Genomic DNA, 22,467 nt, shown 5'->3' on the forward strand with positions numbered 1-22,467 from the left:
AGAATAATAAAACATCTTTAAGGTCATGATATGGTATAGTCTAATCACTTCTTTGAAGGAAGATCGTGGCTCTCTATTAGGCTTCCCTGAACAAGTCATTTAAAGCCCTGAACAATGGGCAACTGATTGTCATTTATTTACATTTTTAAAGGTCTCGGCCCAAGTACATCACGAGAAGAAATCAGGAATCTAAGTAGGCCCAAGGAGAAGACAAAATATTTACATGATGCAGGAGGTTGAGAGAAGGGATGGAGAGGGAAGCAAGAGGCGATGGGTTTTCACCTGAGCAGCCTGGTAACTAGCCACATGCAGAAGGGTCCCTGCCAGGACCAGTATGTCTTGATGGGCTGTCGATACTGTTAGTGATATCGGTGGCTGTGGAAAACTACATAAAGCCAAGAGAACTGTGTGGTATCAAGGTGGGTACATAGAGAATAGAAGATAAAATTCAGTAAACGTGCATTAATGGGGGAAATAAAAGGAGATGACTTAACGTGCCCTGGGATGAAGAAAGAAATGTAAGATTTTAAGATCCATAAGGGCACCGTGGAGCAAGACAACCAATGCTACGGTTTGGCCATCTATGCTTGTCCTACCTCAGAGAAATTAGGGATATTCAGACATGAGTAGACCTATGAGGAGGTGGAAAAAGTGGGGAATTTCCCCCAAAAAGAGACACAAAGAGGAGGGGTATGATAGCTATAGATAAGCAGTAGAGAAGCAGCGGGTTGGGGATGTCTCTTTTCTTGGTCTTGCACTCAACACCATTCATGGGCCGATACCAAAGGGCAGCACAGTCAAAACCGATACCAAGATGGATGGCCTCTCCAATGCACCACTGGACCAGAGACCTCGCTGCAGCACGATTTTGCTCAAAAGAAGATCTGACCAAGATTGGGAAGGTGAGCTTGCGTCTTCACAGACTGAACGGGACTGCCCACAGTATGGGATTGGGGTTGTCTGGTTTTGTCTTTTATGTCTGCTTGTGGCTTGGCCTAAATTTGTTCCTTCGTCAGGTTATTGCCCATCCCATCAGGTCTCCCACCTGCAGGGAGCCATTGGTTCTGTCCTGTCTGGGGATTTTGAGGGGGGTTGGGGGAGGTTTTCTGTTTCCTTTTCTGCCCTTCAATCCTCCAAATGCCCCAGGGAGGCTGTAGAAGCACTGTGAGGTATGTAAAACCGTAGGACTGCTTATGGATTATTTTCTTTTTTGAGGGTTTACATCACCATTTTGTTGTGCAGCAGCTGTGTCCTTTGTTCTTGCAAGGTTTTCCCACCCTTTTTAACCCCATCACACATCCAGCCAGCACTGAAGCAGGAGGTGGGTGCTTTGTGTTGTCCCCTTCTGGATTTGAAATGTGAACTTTGAATCTGGGAGAACTTGTTTTGGATTCCTCCTGGGTGTAAAGCTATAGGAGTGCTTTTTTTAGGAATCATCTGTCCCTCCCCTCCTTTGCCCCCCTAAAGGGGTATGGGGTTTGATTTTGTGATGGACATGGCTGGCTGCTCTCTCTCTCTCTACCAGCCTTCCTAAGATCTGGCTTCTCCTGGAAGATCCTGGTGCCAGGGATGGTGGAGCAGATTTAAGGATGTCTTTCATTCCTGCATTTCTCACCTACCCCGAGTCCACCCCCATGTACCCCTGAAGCGCTCTCAGCTGGTGGCATTGACAGAAGCCTAGGAATAAAAGAAAATATCCTACTGCAAAGCAACAGGGGTCAGAAAGAGATTTTGAAGGAAAACTATTGCTTCCCATAATGGGAGCAGGGGGAAACCCCCCCCCCTTTTTTTTTTTTTTTTTTTTTTTTTTTTAAGAAAAAAGCAATTACTGCAAAACTAGACTGTTGCTCTGCTGTAAGGCCTTGCTCTGTTTCCAGCCTTGCCTACAAAGGATTAGCTTTGATGGATGCTGGGAGCACCAGCCCAAGAAACCTGCTCCAGAGCCCAGAAGACGCTTGCTCCATAGGTACCGCATGCTTTTAGCCCTCGTTCAAAATCACTCTCTTGGCAGTTTTGCTGTTTCCAATTTGTTCTTTAACACAAATCCAAACTGGTATGAAAGGAGTGATGGGACGAGACGACTGAAGACAGCACACACAGTGACCACATGCAATGTGATGGTAGGATGGGGCTGATCCCCCCTGGTAAACAGCTTTGTTTTCCAGAAAAGAGCCAAGCTTACCCAAACTCAGCTGTTTTTCATAGAAAAACAAAAGAAAACATTTTATGCTTCATGAATACCAGGTAAGAGTAGCCTTAAAGAGCCAGGTCAAAGATTCACCTGCACCAACACTTTTTCTCCACCTGTGGCTAAAATCCAATGCAGGAGGGGAGTGCAAAATCAGATTATATGGGGCTTTTGCTATGTATTTCCCCAGACTGTAACTGTTCACAGTTCAGGGTCTTCCTGAGCCACCTGTTTTTGGTGAGTTTAGTAATCCTCAGTGGATTTCTCTTCCATCAGTTTGGCTGATGTCCTGAATCTCTTGAAAGCTTTGAGCATCCACCGCATCCCGCATCAAGGAGTTCCTCAGCTGAACCACAATGGTGGTGAAGAACCACTACCATCATCCTCCCCTCCTCCCTTGGCACTACCCTGGGGAGGGAGGGTGGCAGCGGGACCCTCTGGTTCGCAGTGACTTGGCCCAATTTATCTTCTGAGGGCCCTTCCCAGGGGCAGCACATCTCACTCATGCTGAGTTGCTCAATGACTTGGTGGCAGCAGGTGGAAGTGGTATCCAGAGATGCTGCTCAGAAACTTCACTGCAGAAAACCCAGCAGAAATCCAGGCTGGGGAGCAGCATAGCCCACACAAAGCTCTTCTGAGCCCAGCATCACCTGCCTTTGATCTGATCTTTTTGCCTTTTTTTCTCTATTTCTAGGATGGATCTGAGGCAGGTGATGCTTGCAGGGAGAAGCAGGCAATGTGGTGTTTCCCCAGTGAAGTATTCCTGTAGCATTGCAATTCCCACCCAAGTGATGCCCAGAACATGACTTCGGAGAACGACAGAATCATAGAATCATTTAGGTTGGAAAAGACCTTTAAGATCATTGAGTCCAACCATAAAGAGAGAGCACGGACTGCAAGAGTTACTGGGAGGGCACATTAGGGAAACGCAGCTACTCCTGGTGAAACAACTAAATGTGCAGTAGGAAAGCCACGAACGGACAGCAGGACTGGGAAACCCACCAGGCAGTCATTTATCTCGCCTAACGTCCAGTAAAGTCCTTAATTGGCCAATAAATGCGGTCACAATAACTGCATTCGACTCACAGTGCCACTGCCAGCAATTAGCACTTATTTATTTGCATTCTGCCCCCACTGATGTCCATTCCCCGACTTCCAGATCTGTTTGTTTTTAAGCCAGGGAGACTCCTTGCGTTTGCCAAAGAGAGGATGAGAAGAGCTAAAGTGGCGGAAGAAAAAAGGTGATGCTGTGCCACGGGGCAGGAGTGATGAAGGGATGTGGAGCTGTAAAGCCATCTGCAGGGCTTTCCCATTGCTCGGAGAATTAACATTGGGCTCCTAGGGAATGTAACGTGCCTGGGGTTTGCTCAAGCCTTTTAAGAAATGGCTCAGCATCGGTGCTGCTGACACCGAGGGCTGCTTGTTGCTCAGTTGAAGAGAATCTCCTGATCGCCTTTTGCAGTAGAAAATAATCATTTATTGTCATTTTGGCACGCGAGCAAACAATTCACGTCGTTTTGGAGGATTAGCGGAAATCAGAGGACAGGTATTTTCATCTAATGAAGCGAGGGCTGGGATCCCAACCAGCCTCAAGTTGCCAGAGGCGGAGGAAGGATGCGGTAGAGAGACAAGCAAATGCCTGATGCCCATTGGCAGCTACCAAGATGGGGGTCCCCGAACGCCAAAACACCTTCTTCTGCAATGCTGACAGCAACGAATGGGTATGTGTCTTGAAATCCTACCTCTGCTTTGGGCTGTGCAAGAGGGCTTGCATCTACTTCGCAGGCAAGAAGAAACCACTGAGACCCCTTGGCTTCTGTGCCGAGATGAAGATGTCCATCAGCATTTTGGTGCAGGTCCCCAAAGTGCCGGCTGGGTGCAGGAGGGAAGAGCTGGGACTCGGAGTGAGGTGTCAGAGCTGTACATCGCTGTGGGAAAGGGGGGGAAGCAGCCTGACCCAGCCAAAAAAAAATATGCCTCCCAGCCCTGTGTTTACCCTTCCGAATGGGCTGTCTTTGGAGGCATTCTGCAGTTTCCAGGAGTTTGTGGACTGGAAAGGGATTGGGCTGCCAAGCAGGTTGGTGACTGAAGCAGAACGGGGCAATCCCCCCCGACAGCATCAGGGCAGGAGCCCAGGTGAGCATGGGGACACCAAAGGCTGCCGGGAATTGCCCCAGACGGATGAGCATCTCCGATTGCTGCTGAGGAAAGCGGATTTCAGTACAACCTTCCTTCCCACCCCCAGCACGCTTCCCTCCTCCTCCTCCCCACCAGAGATGCAGCATCTACATCTCCCGCTTTGCAGATCCAACTGGTAATGGCCGGGCTGATTGACTGCAGATTTCCCTGTAACTGAGCTTAATTAGCAAGCTAATCAGGTCTGGAGATGGTTCCAATTTATTTATTGGCTGATGGCTGCCACTAATCGGCCTGGCCAGTTAATACTGGCAGCGCTAAGGTTTGTGCCAGGTGAACAAATATATCAGGATTTCACCCTTTCCAGCACTCGGAGCTGGTAAAATTTGCCTGGCGAGCGCCTGAGCTCGGATGCGGGGAGGGTGGTACCCGCAGCATCCCCTCCCCCCAGGGTGAGGGATGGTCCAAGCACCGTGCCCAGCTCGAACCAGCTCTGGCTCACTGGGAGGATGATGCTTGCAGGCAAGGATTGAGAAGGGGTATTTTCTGCCCTTTGCAAGCTGGCAGCGTAACACCCAAAATAGTCCTTGTGGCAGGGACAAGGCATCCAAAGGCAGTGTCGTCCGTGGGTCACCTCTTTTGAAGGTGACCTAGAGCAAGCCTCTTACAACTTGTGCTTCTTAGTTCCTTCCAGCTGCACAAAGGTGATATAAAAGAGAATTTTATTTTGCTTTAAAAAAAAAAATGAAGGGGAATTTTTCTGGATTTTTCTTTTCCCCTGGAATCACCAGGAAAATGGCATTAGTGTTCCATGGGTTTGCTGGAGCATCTCTGGGCTGATGCATGATGTCTCTTGAGCAGAGGCAAGGAGAAAGGGGAGCGCTGGTGCTGTGGCAGAGCCTGCCTCCCTCCCGAGTGTTGGGGAGCCATAATTAGAGCATGGTGAAAAGGTCCCTTCCCTCAGCTCTTGTCCCTCCAGAAGTCCTGCCAGTCTCTGGATGTGGGATGGGGACATGCATGTGGGGTGGCACCAAGCAAAGGAAGGAAGGGAATGGGATTTCCACACCTTCATTCCCTGCCGTAGACAGGAACCAAAGGGAAAGGAGGCGGGATGAAAGAGGAGACATGGCAAAACAGCTGGAGAAGGCACTTGCTACGGCAAAAATCCTCACTTGGCTAAAGCATCTCTTCCCCGAAGGCATCCAGCCCTGAGCTGAAGACCCCGAGGGCTGGAGAGACCCCCCCACGCCTTCTTAGTTGGCTGTGATCTTTAATGGTCCTCCACATTTTAAGAAAAAAAAAAAAGAAGGGAAAAATGCACCTTACTTCTACTTTCAGTCTGTCTGGCTTGAGCTGCTGACATTGATTCTCATGCTGCTGTCCTGTTGATTCAAGAGCCCCTCAGTGCCAGTAGTTTCTCCCCATGAAGGCACTTATGGACAATAATCCAGTCATTTCTCAGTCTCCTCTCTCTGATAAGCCAGGAGGTGGTGGCTGTCAGAGCACCAGACACTTCAAGGGGCCACGGACCCCCTCTGGACCCTGGCACCCTGGTGAAAAGGGGTGACAATTCCAGCGTGGGACCTCCCAAATGTAGCCAGTGATGATGGCTGGCGGGACTGGGGAGGATCCGGAAGGAGCATCCTTCTCAGGGGTGCTGCAGTGCACCCCACCCCGGGGTTTTCAGGTGATGGAGCCCATCCCTGCCAGGCAGGGAGAAGGAGGATGATGAGCTGGATGAGGCCAGAAAGCCCCGATGCAGGCGATGCTCATGGCGCCAGGGGAGTAGAGGCAGGCAGGCGGGTTTCATGGCTGTGGCTCTGAAATCTCTTGCTGGAGAGGGTTATTAGAGGGAGTAATTGGGATCACCTTACTTTACAAATGTTACTTTGCAGAATGAGGCAGGAAGACAGATCGATCTCAACTATTATTCATTAAGGAAAGTCCTTTATAAATCCCAAATTAACAATTTCTCTTAGAGAGAGACTTCCTATTACCCTTCTTTCGCAGGAACTTATTGCCGCTTTGGAAATGGGGAAATATGAAAATAATTGGGGAGGGGGAGAAATAGCAGTCGTGGGCTTAGGAGTCGAGCATCTGTTTAAAAAAAAAATACAGGTATGTGTCTTAAAAATGACCATTACCCTAATTCAGAAAGGCAATGTTTTTGATAGATACTATTAGACCACAGCCATAATGATGTTCATAAAAGCCCAAGTGACTTCTTAGCAATGAACAGGCTATTTGTATATGTTCGGCGCTCGATGGCATATCTACAAGAGGCGATGGTTTGCAGAAGGTCTTTGCTATCATCCATCCTCTCCGTACAAAGAGATGAAAGAAATGGGGGGGGATGGGACCAGAAAGCTGCAGTTACTGGTGCCAGTTGGACTGGGTAACTTTTTGCACTGGTCCTTGCCATTGGGGCTGCACAGTGTTTTAATTATTTGGGGTATGTTGCTGCACACAGGGGGTCTGTCTTGGTGTTTGGGGGAGGGGGGAGAGACAGAATTTCAACCCACATCCTCTTGATGTTTTGGGCAAAAAACACTAAGGAAAAGATGCTTTCTTTTTTTTTTTCAAGCAGTGGAGAAAAAAACAAAACAGTTATTGCTACTTAAAAACTCTTAGGTGCCTTCCAGCTTTGGTGCAGGGCCTTGAAATTTGGCAGGAGAGTGACCTGATAATTTTAATGTAGAGGTTTGGGGGGGCCTGTGTATTTCACAGGGTGCATTATGCCCAGACACCAAATTTGGGGTGACGGGACATGCCCTGAGGATGCTTCAGGGATGTGCACAAGAGGGCTTTGGGTAAGAAATCGCCATTGCCCAAAGAAGTCAACTGGTTTGCTTTGAGCCAGGGTTGCCAACAAAAAAAGCAGTTACTTAATTTGTATAACCACGCCTGTGGCTTCTTTTGGCTGTTCTGGGAATGCCAGCAAGGGAGGCAGACATCTCTCAAAGGGGTTTTGGGGGCCATACCCACGTTTTCCCACATCATTTTTGAGTTCAGATGCTTTTGCAGCAAGAATGGACATCTTGAACAGGACCGCAAGCAGAAGGAAAACAGCAAAGATTTTTATTTTGTCTCGGGCAGATGCAGTTTTTGTCACCCCAGATAGCATCAGGATAAGTTACCTTCAGAAAAAAAACAAAAATCACTGCCCATGCCCCTTTTTGGGAGGCCAGTTTTGGGGTATTGATACCCTTTACGGTAGCTTAGGGTTGTGAAGAGGGAAGAGCTTCAGGCTTTTGGCAACACGTGTTGCCTGTGAGCTCCAGCTCCACGCTGTTGATAACACGCTCCTAGAAAATTATAAATGGGAGTCCCCAGTTTGTCTTTCACTCTGTTAATTAATAGGATTTGAGCATTAAAACTGCTCCCCCGGAGTCAGCGATAGGCCCTTTGCCACTAATTCAGGCCCCTTGCCACTAATTCAGTCATCCTGGCAGGTCAGTGTAAACACCCCATATTTTACTGCCATTTTTAGATTATTCCCCTGCCTTGTAATTATTTTCCCAGGGGATGGCAGGGGATTAATTCCAGGCTCCCGTTCCTCCGCAGATGGTGGCGTGCCCTAGCACCGAGGCGATGCAGAGCATCCCCTGGCAGCGGATAACGCTGCCGATTCGAGGTCCGTTTACCCGCTGACGAGGAAAACGTCATTAAGCTGGGCCTGTGCTCCTCTTCCTCTGCTCCTTTTATAAATGAAAAGGAGAAAGGACTCGTTGCTGGGCCAGCCCTGCCTGCACGGGCGAGGTGGTCCCCTGGGCGCAGAGGGATATCGGGCATCAGCAGGGAGATGCTCGCGTGGCTGCATCGGGGGTGCCAGCCCTGGCGGGTACCACAGTGGCTCGCAGGCACCTCGAGCGTGGGCAGCCCTCGCTCAGGCTGTGGTCCGGCACACTTGGCATCGCAGCAAGGGGCTGAGGCTGTTTATTCCCGGGGGTTTTTTCCACACTGCGTTGTTTGTAGAAGGAGGACCAGGAGCCTACATGCCCCACAGCAGGCAGCTTCAGGGATGCCCTTTCCAAAGGGAGGGAGAATCGTTTTGTGTATACCTAAAATACCCCTTTCTGTATGATTTATCTGGATGACTTTATCTCCCATTAGTGCTGGGAGTCAGAGCACCTGCAAGACCAAGAGAACACCGCGTTTTTTCTTTGGGGCCAAGATGCTGGAAGCTAAAGCAGAGGTTTAAAATCCACGTGGCTCTGAAAAAAAAATAGCCTCTATCCCGCCTTCCTCTATCAGGCCTGCTTGGAAAGGCAGCCTTTTGCTTATCCTCTTAGGCTGAGCCCTGGGGAAAGTTGGGCAAGTAAGTTTGCCAAGCTGGAGGGAGGGCGGCACAGATCGATTGGCGAGTTTAATAGGATCAGGTCAGTGTAATCCTGTTTTAGCCATTGTAATTCAGGCAGCCAAGGAGACCTCAAACTATAGGGGAAGGGGCTTTTAAAACCTCAGCAGTCCTGCCACAAAGCCAGAGGCTGGGGCTGGGACAAAAGCGGGAGAGAGGATGAAGTGGCTTGAAATAAATAGATTAAGGCTCTCTATGGGCCAGGGGTAGCGGGAGGGAGAAAAGAGCAAGCAAGGGGCGGGTGAGCATCCCATGGCGGCGGGGAGGGGGACGGGAAGGGACCTCGGCCCCACGAGGGATGGGGGGTGGCTCGGCAGAGCATCCCCTCCTGCTGTGGCTTGGCCGGTTTGGGGCGCAGGGTGGGTTCCCCCCCCATGTGTGTTTCTGAAGGGTTGGGATAGGCAATCAATTTTTATGATGCAATTTATAATTCATACAGGTTGTCTTCGTACATATGGTGTTGCTTTTGTGTGTCAGGGTGCCGGGTGCTTTATGACGGTGACGGCAGGAATTTGCATTGGCGGCTGCTTACCGGCCTCATCGCTCTCCTCGCGGATGAAGATTGATACAGCCCCATGGAAGCGCGCGGGGGGGCCCAATCCTGGAGGACAGTGAGCCCAGAGTCTCTTGCAGGGAATAACATGCACCCTTTTGGGGATGGGGGAGATGCTCAGTCCTTGGGGGGATTATTTTTAGCAGACGTACGGACCCCCTCACCCATCTCTCCAGATATTGGGGTCGGCACTGCTCTGGGGGATGCTTCATGCGGAGGCCCCTGCCATCACGGGGGATAACCCCAATAGACGGGGGGGTCCGACACCCCCAGCCTGGGCACAAAGGGGTCCTTGTCGGCGGGGCAGCCACATCCCCGAGGGCAGGAGGGGCAGGTAAAAGGCACAAAGCCGAGCCTGGCCAGTCCCAGCTGAAATAATTAAACCAATTAAGTCAATACAAACAGAAACAAGGCGGAAGGCAGAGCTGCCCCCTCCGAGGAAGTGGGGGATGCAGCTGGAGTCCCCCTGCCACCCCCAGCCCGACCTGCCCTGGCATGTGCTGAGTTTGTCTGGTCTCTGCGGCAGCCCTGGCACACGGTGAGTTTGCCGGGTTGCTGCGGCGAAGGGGTAAGGGGGGGGGGGTGTTAAAAGCTGTGATGTCTTATTTAAGAGCGAGGCAGCACGTCCCTCGCCCCACCAGAGAGGGGTGGCCTCCTCCAGCCGCCGCATCCCAGTGCTGCAGAATGGTGGTGGCTGGGAGCTTAAAAAAAAAAAAAAATATATCTATAAAAAGGGGGTTTCCTAAGGCAGGCTGGAGGTGAGGTGGAGAGGAGCGGGCAGCTTTCCTTCCCTTCCGACTTTGGGCTGCTGCGAATTGGGCCGGCATTTCTGCTGTGCTCCCCAAGCAGTGCAATTATTTGATCTGCAGATGTAAGAGGAATTTATTGTAACAACAAATATAGTGATGTCAAAACCCAACCTTGGATTAAAGCCGGCAGCCAAAGGGGAAGTGTATTAATTTCAAACAGCATCAGAGGCCAGTGCCTATTAGGACGAGCTATTCTTCAGACCCCCCCATCAGAATTAATCATTGGGAGTTAATTTGAAGCTCAGACAAGTTGCTGTTAATTTAGTGCAGGGAGGACGGGATGGAATAAAAAGCTGAGGTGCTGGCCGGGCCTCCTGGGTCTCATTAATCAGCGAGCTGAGACGGCCTGGCTTGATTACAATTTGCAAAAAAATTCATTAGAGCCTGGGCGATTGACAATTTTTCTCTCTGCCTGTGATCTGACTCATTAGGCAGCCAAATGAAAGCCATGATGATGGTGATGATGACAGCTATCAACCCCCTCGCTTGTTTATCTCCTTCTCCTCCGGCCCCGGCCCGGGGCTCCCCCCTCCAGCCCCAAAGCCCCGCTCCTGGGGGTGGGGGCAAGGGGGGACCCCCAACCCACGGAGCAAATAACTTTCCTGCGCCTCGGGCAGATGCTGGCTTGGAGAGGGAGGGCTGCCCCGGGGGGGACAGGGGTGAGGAGCAGCTGCTCCTCCCTAAAATACCCCCCCCGTGGTGGGGGTACAGCCGGGCTGCCGCTCGCCCGAGCCGGCTCCGGCTTGCTGTGCTTTCCAAGCAGCATCCCCTTTGCACTAAAAGCAAACCAAAATAAATGAAAATTAAAAAAAATAAAATAAAATAAAAAAAGGCGCTCCGAAGAGGAGCAGCGCTGGGAAGCCCGAGAGGGGGGCGGGCGGGGCCGCCCCACGCGTGTCCCGGCTCCCCGCTCCCTCCCGCGCAGAAACGAAACCAAAAATTATTATTAATAATATTTTTTTTTAACGAGCCAAAAGAGCGGGCAGTTGGCGGCGGCTGCCGAAAACGCTGGAATTACCCGTGGGCTCCCGCTCGTCCCCGCGCGTCCGCGGCTGCCCGTGGGCCCGGGGCAGCGGCAGGCAGCGATGCTGCCCGGGGCCGTTTCGTTTCGGTGAGCGGCTGGTGGGAGAGGGGAGCAGGGAGACCCCCGCTCCCCCGCCGCCGCTAGCCCCCTCCGAACCCGGCGTTAAAAAATAAATAATAATAATAATAATAATAATAATAATAATAATAATAATAATAAATGATGAAGTGCAAGGGCTATAAATGATGTGACCACCGCCGAGCCTTGATTTACTCGCCGGAGCCTGCCCCGGGAGCCTCGCCGTTACCTCGGGAGCGAATCGCTCCCTTGAATGACCCCCTACTTTAATTTTAATAGACATCCCCCCCGCAACCCGTTTTCCTCGGGAAATTAATGCTTTTTAAATTCCAAATAGCCCCCGACGGCCGCCAACCATACGGTTTCACCGGCACGGATGCAGCCGGGATGCGTAAACTGGGGAAAAACCGGGATGAAAAGGATGCGGGCAGGGGGAAGCGGGACCCTCCGGCCCCGACCCCCCGGGCCGGGCCGGGTCGCTCCTGCCCCGGCTGCGCTGGTGGGGGGGGGGGGGGCGGCCGCGGGGCTGGGGGAGCGCGGCCGTACCCCCCAAAACACGGGGCTGGGAGCCCGCCGGCTGCCGGGGGGGTGGGGGGAATGTAGGGGTGATCCTGCCCCCCGCCCCCCGTCGAGGCCATCCATGTTTATTCGCACAAAAAGCCTTTTTCCAGCCTTCCCACTCCCCCCCCCAAAAAAAAAAAAAAAAAAAAAAAAAGGGAAACTTTTTGCCGGTCTCCCCCCTCCCCGACAATAAATGTGGCTTGGCAAAAAAAGGCGAGAGCAGCATCGCTCCGCTCCGGCAGCGCAGGAGGGGAAAGGAAAATCAGCTCAACGCCAAATTCTGGACAGAACAGCCAGAGGATGGAGGGCTTTTTTTTTTTTTTTTTTTTGTCTTTTTTGTTTCTTTGTCGGTTTTTATTCACAAGACTTAGTTTGCTCTTAAATTTCATAACTTATAAGGAAATAAGCTACATTGAAATAAATTAAACACAATAGAGAAGATCGTGCTTTTCCCTCCCCCCCATCTCTTTTTAAACATGGCTTGGTAGAATAGGCAAACCAAATCGACAGAAAGCCAGGCAAAAAATATACTTAAAAAATCGTCCCCCAGTGCCTGCCACTCAGCCATCAGAAATAAAATCAAACAATAAAAAAGGCATGAAATGAAACTCTTAGTTTTCTTTCGTTTTTGTTCTCTCGTCTTTTTACCTTTCGCCCCCGATAAGAAACAAAACCCAAAAGATGGCTAAAGGCGCGCTGCGGGTTTCGCTGGGGATGGCTCTGCCGGCGAGGGGGGACACGGGCAAATCGCTGCTGGATCCGGCGCCGACACCATACCGCATCTGTGGTCCCCATCGCAGCCAAGACAGCACGAGTATGTACAAAGTGGGGGCAGCGTAATAATAAATATCTGTGTGTCTCTTCCAGGGTTTGATATTCCTGCTCCGAACCAAAACAGTTTCCAAGCCTCTTGCCTTCGCCGACTCTCGCTTGACTCGGTAAGTGGAAAGTTTCGCTTTAAAGTTCGCTCGTGGCGGGGATTTGCTGTGCGCTCGCGTGGGATTTTTTTCTTGTTGGCTGTTGTTTTCTTTAGGGGTTTTTTTGCTTTTTTTTTTTTTCGGGTGAGTTGCTTTTAAACCCCGATTTGGAAACTTTTCCCTCAAAAACTTGTGGTTCTGAGCGTAGGGAGAGATCAGGGTCGGGCTTGCTCCAGCTGCTGATGCTGACTCCTGATCGCAAACCTGCTGACGTGCACCGGGATGGGTACCACGATCTTAGGGTTTCGGGAGGGTTCCCCTGTCTTGGAGTTGGCGTTGCCCGCCTTGACCCGTTTCCATTTCGCCCGTCTGTTCTGGAACCAGATTTTCACCTGCACCTCGCTGAGTTTGAGGGCGTGAGCGATCTGGGACCTCTCCGTCAGGGACAGGTACTTTTTGCAGTGAAACTCCTTTTCCAGCTCCAGCAGCTGCTCGCTGGTGAAGGCTGTTCGCCTCCGCCGGTTTTTGCCTGTGGACGTGGTGTTGGTGGAATTGGGGGGGTTTTGGGGGTTTTCCTCCAGCGCGTTGCCAGAGTCCTCTTCCTTGTGAGCCGCCTGGCCGGGGATGTTGTCGTCCGAGCTATAGTCTAGATCGCTGTCCATGGAGAAACTTTCCTCCTTGCCTTTCACGTCCTCTTCTGCTTTGGGGTCCTCCTTCCCCTGGCCCCGGAGAGCCCCGGCTGGAAGCAAAGCAGAGGCCTTTCATTACCATTTGGCACCCTCCGGCCCGCGGCCACCGCGCCCCCCGGCCCGCAGGTCCATCCCACGAAAATTGTTGGGTTTGTTTTTTTCTTTTTCTCTTTTTTTTTTTTTCCGCGTGTCTTTCGGTTGGACTGATTTTATTCTTATTTTTCCAAGCGGCGGAGGCTGGAAACCTTCCTTCTCCTCCTCCCCTCTCCGCGGCCTTGCGGCCACCGGACCCCCGGGGCCAGCCCTGCCTCCTGCCGGGGGTCCCGCGTCCCCGGGGCCGCCCCCTCCCCCGACCCCCTCCCAGCCCGCCCCGCCGGGGGGTGAGGCGCGGAGCGGGCAGCGGGACCCCGCTCCCCCCCGACGGCTCCGGCGCTCACTCACCGAGGGAGGCCTGGACGGCGTCGGCGGCGGGGAAGGGCAGGAGGGCTCCGTCCTTCCCCAGGAAGGCTTTGCCGTCGTCGCCGCCGCCGTCCGGGGGCATCCCCTCGGCTTTGTCGAAGTTACCCGGGGGCGCGAACTTCCTGGCGGCCTCTTGGTGCTGGGGGGAGGCGGGGAAGGTGCCGGGCAGCGTGGCCATGAGGGTGGAGGTGAGGGCCATGCCCTGAGCCAGGCTGGAGCAGAAGCCCGTGGGTAGGCTGGGGAGCTGGTGGTGGTGGGGGTGGGCGGGGGGCAGCGCCGGTTGCAGGGCGCCCTGCGGCAGCGCCGGGGGCGGCGGGGGGGGCGGCGGCAGCACCACGGGCCGGTAGGGCATGAACATGGGGTAGCCGGTGTAGACGAAGTGGCCGGGGGCGGGCGGCGGGGGGCTGCCGATGAGCGAGTCGATGCTGAAGGCCGTGCTGCTTCCCAGCGGGCGCTGCATCATCATCAGCGAGGGCTGGAAAGCTGCGCTCATGCCGGAGCGGCGGCGGCAGCGACCACCTTCCTCCTCTTCCTCCTCCTCAGAGCCGCGCAGCGCCCACGCGCGGGGCAGAGCCGGGGCGGAGCGGGGCCGCGGCCCGCCGCCGCCGCCCGCACATCGGGGCTGGCCCCCGCCCGCCGCCGTGCGCCCCGCGGAGCCGCCCGCCCGCCGCCGCCGCCGCCGCTCTGCCCGCCCGCGCTCCCCCGCGCCCATTCACATTTTGCCCGGCTGGGAACCCGGCCCGCCCCACGTGGCCGCCGCCGCCGCCTGCCATTGGGCGGGAGGGCGGCGGGGCGGGGCCGAGCGGTGAGACCACGCCCCCAGCACCGCCTCCCCGCCCCCCGCCCCCCCCCGCCGCCGCCGCCTCCCGGCCGCCGGACGGGGCGGCCCACGCGTGAGCGCCCGCGGCCCGCGGGTCGCGCGTGGGACGCCCCGCCGGGGGCTCACGCCGCGCGCTGCCGCCGGGGACCGCCGTGGGGTGCCCCGCTTCCCCGGGGCGTGTGACATTCCCCGTCAGACACACCGATTTGGGGCCTCCAAAGCGCTGAACCCCCCCCTTTTTTTTTTTAAACCCCCGTTTTATTCACGCTTTTCTCTCCCTCTCCCCCCCGCCCTTTTTTTTTTTTTTTTTTTTTTTTTTTTTTGAAAAGCCCCCAAATAGGCTCCATGTGGTTCTGGGTAAAGTCAGCCCCTGGCTTGGCTTTGAAATTGCTTCTGCAATTATGTAAAAGAGCCATTCAGCAACACGGCGGAATTAAAAGCGATGGAGGGCTGCTCCCTTTTCTCCGGCGAGCCTCTCATGTTGGCCGGCTCAAAGCCTTTTCCAACACGACGTCTTTGGCGAGGACAAAAGCTGGAACAAAAAAAAAAAAAAAGGGAAAAAGAAAAAAAAAAAGCCCACAAACTTGTAAATTGAACGTCAAGGGAACTTTACACAATTTCAAAGGCCATAAATAATGATAAAGGGACCAGGCGAAGAGGCAAACCCAGGCAATTAATGGAGGTTCCCAAGCAAAGATCAAGTGGTTTGGAAAATAAAATTAAATGCAAAAATAAAAGGAGGAAAAAAAAAAAAAGGAGGGGGGCTGGCTGGGGGTGGGATCCCTCCTGCCTTTGGCAAGTTGAAACCTTCCCGGGACAATGGTGCCGGCTGCGCCTCTGGGCTTGGTTTTGGGGGGCTTTTGGGCACAAACCTTGACTAAAAGTGGCTTCTGGCTGGGGGGGAGGGTCCCCCAAAACCAAGGGTCAAGGAGAGATCCCACTCCTGCCTGGGCTGCCCACTTGGGAAGCTCTTAATGACCCGCCGCTGGCTCATTTCTAGCTAGCTGACGCTCATATTTTCCAGGGGAGGATGGCAGATGTCAGGCCGGGGGGGCTGCACACCCTGGGAGGAAGGTGGCCCCCACGGCAGCCGAGCCGGTGAGTGCCAAGGATGGCGACAGCCACGCTCTGTCCCCCAGATCCTACCCCTCTTGGCTGGCCACCCTCCAGGCCCCAAAAATCCAGAGGGCACGTGGGGGTGAGGCAAGGGGTGAGGGTGGTCCCTTGAGCATCGGCTCAGCTTCACATCCCACGGGACCCCCCCCTGAAAGCAGTGGGGGCTTTTACCTCCCCAAAATGTGCCCTTTGGGGTTTGTCCCCTGGAGGGCTCATGACTTCCCCCGCCAGCCCTCAGCAAGTGTCATTTTTGCCCCACCCCAAAAACCCATTCACTGCCAATTCCCACCACCAAAGCTCGGCGGCTTCCCCAAATGGGGGGCTGGGGGCTGCCCCCCGCCCTGTGCCCAGATATCTGGGTCAGTTTATCCCTCCACATTTCCAGCCGACATCGGAAACTGTTCTTTTCTTGGCAGAAAAGATTGGGGGGGGTTATTGCTTTTGGACCTCAGCACAGTTTCACCACCCTGTCCTGCATGGATCCCCATCCCCATTTTGCTGCAGCTTTTAGGGTGCTGAGCCCCGTTGGGCACCTGGGGTGTGAAATTTGGGGTTCCCCCATCCCCAATTCTGCATTTCTGCTGGAGAAACAATTTTGCCACGCAACGCGGCAAATGGGACAGGGTGGATGGCCATTGAAGCAGCTGCTGCTGGGGATGGGGGGGGTATGCGTGCACGCACACGCTTTTGGGGCCCATCTCTGGCTTCAAGGGACTGGGAAAAGTTTACTTATACAGCTCATTTCCATATGTCCCGGCTCCGTCTTGCAGAGGCCACCATATGTGCGGTAGCGCGGCGCTCGGGATTTTTCCCAGCACAGCACCGGCGAGGTTCTGATCTCCCCTGTGGATGCTTCATAGCCGCACGCGTGGATGTTTCTCTCTATTTTTTTTTCCCTTTCTCCCTCCCCGTCATCCAGCAAGCATCGTCAGATTGCAGCCCCTCTCCTGCCTCCCGCCTCTTCCCACCGTGGCGGTTGGAGTTGAGCTAAACCCTCCGGCCTCCCAAATCATCAGCATCCCTGCTCCTTCCAAAACCAACCAGAGCGGGCTGGAAATCCTTGCGGAGAAGCAAAGCTTTCGTTTAAATAGAAAAGCTGGGGGTGGAGGGGAAATCATCTCTTTTCAGGAAACCACATTAGATTGCGGAAAGGGGAGATAATTAGGCATGGTAATCTGGCAGGGCATGGAAAAGTGTACCAACACCCAGCTCCTGCAGCTGTTTTTATTGTCAGCCCTCTTCAAAATTTGCCCACAAACAAGTGCCTTTGCAAGACGGGAGTATTATTTCAGACGAGAATAGGCTTTTTGTTCGGCACATAATTAGCTGATTTTTCTCCCGGAGAAAAACGTCGGCGATCTCTGATTGTCGGAGAAGCAACCGGAGCGTGATTGTGCCTGGGAAGTGTAACAGGCGGGAGAGGCGAGGGGCAGGCAGGGCAGGCGGGGTGGGCAGGGGAGCCCGGCAGCCGCCCTTGCACCCCACGGAGGGACCCCCACCACCAGTGGGACAGAGCAAGAGCCTTTCACAGGGTGTCCAAATCTGTATATGTGGTAGAAATCAGTATTTCGGAGGGTCACGCTTGTCTGGGGGGGGCAGAAGACCTTTTCCCCCTGGGTTGTAGTGCAGGTGCAGACCTGGTCCTGCGTGTTCCCAGCTTGAAATGTGGCACCAAGATGCTGCTTAAGGAGGCTCCTGCTTCCCCCGGAGTAGGGACTGCTGAAGAGCGGGTGGCTTCTGGCAGGTTTTGCCCCAAAAAACCTTTCCCAGGAAAGGAGCATTAGATACACGGAGGCATGTTTGAACCGGGCAGATTTTGGGGGGTGTCTGTGACTCCAGTGGCCTCTTTGCTGGGTGGAGAGGGTGTGCTAAATAATCTGTGGGCTTTTCCCCCACGTCAAGGCAGGGAGGAGGCACAGCTTTTTGGAGCAAAGAAGTGAAACATGGGAGCTGCGAAGGAAAACTGGGAGGTGCTCAAACCCTTCTGGGCATGAGTCTGTAGGGTGGCAGAGGTCAGAGCATCCCTCCACCCAGGATGGCAGCTTGACCCACCACGTGCCTGGGGGCTGATGGCTGCTTCTGGCCCTTTGGGCACCTCCAGCCTGTTTGTAAGGAGCTGTGCTGTGGGTTTCTGTGGTGCACATCATTGGCTCGTGTCCATCCTCCCACTGGGCATCGGGGGGGCCGTGCCGGTGGGAAGCGTTATTTGGAGTGGAGTGTGTGCCACTGCTGGTCCCTGAGGCTGCTGGGTCATTGGGGGGGCAGCTTTGTCTTGCATCCAATGATAAAACCAACGACTTTATCAAAAGCAAAACTCAGCCTTACGCAGACCCTAGCGAGGTAATTCTTGCAAGACCTTCTGCCTTTGCCGGGGAAATTTTAATTGCATGGGAAACGTCACCAAAAGCATCTCACCCTACTGTGATTCTAAAGTGATTTTTTTCTAGGCAGGGGGTGGGCAAGAGGGGAGACCATGAGCAAAACTACCCCCCAAAAATCAGTGTGTGCTTAACGATGCAGGGATGAGGTGTAAGCGCTGAACGCCAAAATAAGGGATGCAGCCGGGGCTCTCCATCCTATACCCCGCCGGTGCTGGGAGAGAGAGTTCATCCCTGCAGTGAAGGGCTCGGCCGGCGAGGCAGTTTTGTGCGTCACTGTGGGCTTGTTTCAGCGTATTTGGGCTGCAGGAGCTGGGATTAAGAGGGATGGGGGGGGCGGGGGAGCAGGATTTGGCCCTTGGCAAGGGGGTGCTGGCTGTGCGCGGAGGGGCGCGTACGGGCGGGCGCCGGCCGCGGGGTTCGACCCGCCGCCCCACGCGTGCCCGCGGGCGCCGCTGCGACCCCGGGACCCCCCCCTCCCGCCTCCCCCTTCGGTTTCCAAGCAGGGAAAAAAAAACCCAAACCCCTCATTCGTCGCTTAATCCCATTAACTCCTTCGCGTGCTCCCGTTTGAACTCGTTGCAGGCTGGGGCCGCGGCTCGGGCAGGAGCTGGGGCCGCCGGGTTGCGCCCCCCCCGCCCGGCAGCGTCCCCGCCTCGGCTCGGTGGAGGCTCCGGAGGCGGGACGGTCCTCGCCCCGCAACTTCCACCCCATGCACGGCAGATAGGCTGCTTTTTTTGGTTGGTTTATTTTTTCTGTGTGGTTTTTTTTTTCCTCTCCTGTTTGTGTTTGTTTTGGTTTGGTTTTTTTTAATTTTTTTTTAATAAACTTGAAGGCTCTCGGGATTTTCGGGTTAGGAAAAAGGAGGGTAAAAGGATAAAAATAACGCCGCGCAGGTTAAAAAAAAGGAAGAAATTTGGCTCCGGTAATCCCGGTTCATATCCCGAAATTCGTTCGGATGAGGAGAAATAGGCTATATTTTTTTTTCTTTTAAGTTGCTATATATTTAAATAACCGGAGCCCAAACATTTTAAGAGCACTAAAGGAGACCTTCATAAAACGCATCGGTACGGAGAGATTATCTCTAGCGGTGGAAAACCACACGCACTCTCATTCGCGGCTTTTCGTGGAATATAGTTGAGAAATCCGCCAGTTTAAAAATCCCGAATAAAAGTCTAAAATATTCCCAGGTCAGAGGGGCACCGTCTCATTAAAACCAGCGCGGTCCTGAAACTGCACTGCAGACATTAAAGTGCAGTATTTTTCAATTAGAGCTGACGAATTCAATCAAAATTCCATAGATTAGGATGAAATGAGGCATGGGTCATTTACAGGGGAATTTAATTGCAGAGCCATTAGACAAATAGTATATTTGCCATTCTCACATTATCCATCATTTTAGACATCAATAGAAGGAACAGCATCTTTACTAATACAGCAGCACTTCCCAATCTCTGCCTGTAAACACTCCCTTTCCCCATAGCTCCTGATTATATCTGATTTCATTTAAAGCCATGGGGGATTATAAATGTTCATGCAATCAGGTTCATTAGGACTTCAAAAATCTCATTTCTGATTTGTATTGCTTTGCGGATCGCCCGCCTCAGCGCAGCCTGCGCGATGCCTCTCTCTGCTTTAAAAAAAAATCAAATGCTATTTCATTACCGGGGCCACTTCGGGGCTTGATTATCACCCTGATGAGCCCCTTTTCAGCCACCGAGGAGGTTGTGGGGAGCAAGCCCGGCTTCCCACCGGGACACCCCCTCCCCCCGGCACCCCCCTCCATCCCCGCGGCCGCCCCGGGGGGGCCCGATCCTGCCCGCGGCAGCGGCTCCGGCGGCGGCTTCGGAGGGACCCCGGGTGGGGAAACACTCGACGGGTTGGCAAAGCCTTTTGGGGGGTCCTCAATTCTCCCCAGCCCCGGCTGTTTAACCAGCTCCTTGCAAACAGAGACGTGTGTGCATCAGGGCGGGTAATTCCCATTATTTGGAAATTATTTTGCAGCCGCTGCCGGCCAGGACAATCGGCGTTTTATTGCTGCGGGGTGGAAAACCGAGACGGACCAGCCCCGCCACAAGAAAAAGGCGAGGAGCGAAGGTCTCTGACATTTTTTCCTTAATAGCAGCTTAATATTAACCGCCTTGCACAAAACGCGCATCCAGATAGACTTACCAAAAAAAAAAAAAAAAAAAAAAAAACAACCCAGAAAAGCCTTCATTTCACCCAAATGTATGGTGTGCGCAGGGCTGTGTTAGCTGCCTCAGTAATTTAATTGGAATGAAACGTGAAAAATGTGTCATTTTTTGAAGAATTTATGCATCGCTTCCTGGAAATCTCATTGTCTTAACTAGCAGCCTACTGTGTTCTGTTTAGCAGGCATAATCGCATTTTTATGTGTCTCCGTATTATAAGTTAATGTGACCTCCCGTCTTTAGCTGCTGGAAAAAAAAATAATAAAAATGATCCTTTCCCATAACATCTGCATCAAAACAAGGCGCCGGCAGGAGGGGGGGGAAAATAAATATATATATATATATACTCAAGCGCTGCCTTGCCCGCCCGCCAAACTTATCAAGCCAAGCAGGCGAGCCCGGAGCGCCATCCCGCCCGCGGCATCAACCCGCCCCGAGCCGCGCCCGCTGCGCTCCCACCGCCGCCGGCGGAATGCCCTAAACCGAGGGGAAAAAACACCCCAAACCCTTAAAAGTAATTTTTTTACATTGTTCCCCTTTTTCTCTATTTTTTTGCGAGGTGTCTTTGCCGCCCCCCATCTTCCTGCGCGGGCAGCCGGAGCCGCCGCGCCCCGGGTACCGGTTACCGGGCGCCGGCCGCCTCCCCCCGACGGCCCCGTGGCGGCGGCCGTGCCCAGGGCGCCCCCTGCCGGCCGCGGGGCGCCGCGCAGCCAGCGCGGGGGGCGGCTGCTCACGAGTGTCCGCGGCGGCCCCCCCCGGGGCTCTCCCGTCCCCCCCGCCGCCCCTCCGGCCGCCTGTCCCCCCAGCCCCGCGGCGGACCAGGTTCCCCGGCACAGACTTGCTTCCCCCCCCCCCTTTGATGTGCATTTTTCCCCCCACGGTAGCTGCGGGATGGCCAGCCGAGGTCATGGATTTTGCGGGAGGATGCGATCACCTGGTGGGACTCTATCTCCATGCAAACTTGCCCAATACGGATGTAAAACGTGTCATTCTTCCCGCTTGGGGAACCACACAAAAGATGAAAGGCTCATTAGAGGCACCAAAATTTAGATTTGGCTGCTTCAAACACACAACGACTCAGCCAGGATTTGTTTTCCCTAAATCCCCTTCAATTCTCCCCCTGCTCCAACCAGTAAAACAAACCATAAAGTAAAACAGTCACTAAAGTCACGAAGTGCCAGCTCTCAAGGCGTCATAGGGATTTGGCGTGGGGCTTTGCTGTGAGGCGTGCCCGTGTGGGACAGGGCTTGGGCACCAAAGATGGGGAACACAGTGGGGCTTGGCGATGCCCTTGCACATCTGTGAACAACTTAAAGGGTGAGGAAAGCTGCGGAAGCAGCAGGTGGAAGCTGGGAAGAGGGAATTTCCTTTCCCTCCCCATTTCCACGCTCCCTGCTCCACGGGCACCAGCTCTGGGAGCCAGGGATGCTGCCTGCGTCCTGCACATGTCGGCTGTATAACCCACACTAGTGTTGGGTGCTGCTGCAAAGTCCAGTCAAACGTGCAAAAAGGCTGATTTATTTATATATGTTTTTAAATAGTGAGTGTAATTAAGCAGTGGAACAATTTGGCAAGTGCTGTGGCAGAGCTGCTAGCGTAAGGACAGCTGTTCTTCCGAGGGGCACATGCGTGCGCTTGCTTTGGTTCAACAGAAATTAATTTGGGGAGCCTGAGGGTCTGGGAAAACACATCCTCGGTCCTCCTCGTACCTTTTGCCAAGTCACTGTGGGAAAAAAAAGCCCAAATTCCTCCACTTTGGCTTGCCGCTGGGCTTTCCAGCCCCTCCGCATGCCAGTCTGGGAGCAGGGATGGGCACGATGGGTATGGGAGGTGCTGGTGCATCCCTTGGATCACGGGGAGCCGGAAGAAATAGAGGGCTCTGTCACCCCCAACCTCTGGTCCTGCCTGGAGTAACCAGCTCTTTCCTGGTGGCTTCTACAACAAAAAATAGATTTTTGGTCTATTTTACAGTATATACTAATGCCACTGGATAGTGCATCCTGCTAACAGCTTCCACAATGCATCTCTGGTCCCAATTCTGCTTGTGCCACTCACAGGGGAGATCTATCCAAAGGGATTTGATGCCCATGTGGGCTGATTTTTAGTTGTCTGCCGTACGTGCACACCTGAGGAGCCCCGCTGCTTTGCAGAGATCCTTTGTAATGAGTGTTATTCATATCTGCAGCATGC

At 53.5% G+C, this 22,467-nt stretch overlaps 1 protein-coding gene across 1 annotated transcript; it reads right to left on the reverse strand.

The window, feature by feature from the left end:
• Positions 1-12,061: 12,061 nt before the first annotated feature.
• Positions 12,062-14,264, reverse strand: GBX2 (gastrulation brain homeobox 2). Its single transcript, XM_087732952.1, has 2 exons — positions 13,754-14,264; positions 12,062-13,362 (listed from the first exon to the last, which is right to left on the reverse strand). The coding sequence occupies exons 1-2, from the start codon at positions 14,262-14,264 to the stop codon at positions 12,839-12,841; spliced, it is 1,035 nt and encodes a 344-aa protein (XP_087589078.1). The 3' UTR covers positions 12,062-12,838.
• Positions 14,265-22,467: the final 8,203 nt, after the last annotated feature.

Source organism: Nipponia nippon, unplaced genomic scaffold (assembly GCF_047370975.1).
Source record: "Nipponia nippon isolate SJK-2023a ecotype South Korea unplaced genomic scaffold, ASM4737097v1 scaffold_5, whole genome shotgun sequence".
NCBI classification, from domain to species: Eukaryota; Metazoa; Chordata; class Aves; order Pelecaniformes; family Threskiornithidae; genus Nipponia; species Nipponia nippon.

Bases quoted from the DNA above. Each gene is read 5' to 3' on its own strand.
- GBX2 (XM_087732952.1), bottom strand. From the start codon at position 14,264: ATGAGCGCAGCTTTCCAGCCCTCGCTGATGATGATGCAGCGCCCGCTG. The intron at 13,363-13,753 runs GTGAGTGAGCGC...CTTTGCTTCCAG, and splicing joins CGCCGTCCAGGCCTCCCTCG to CCGGGGCTCTCCGGGGCCAG.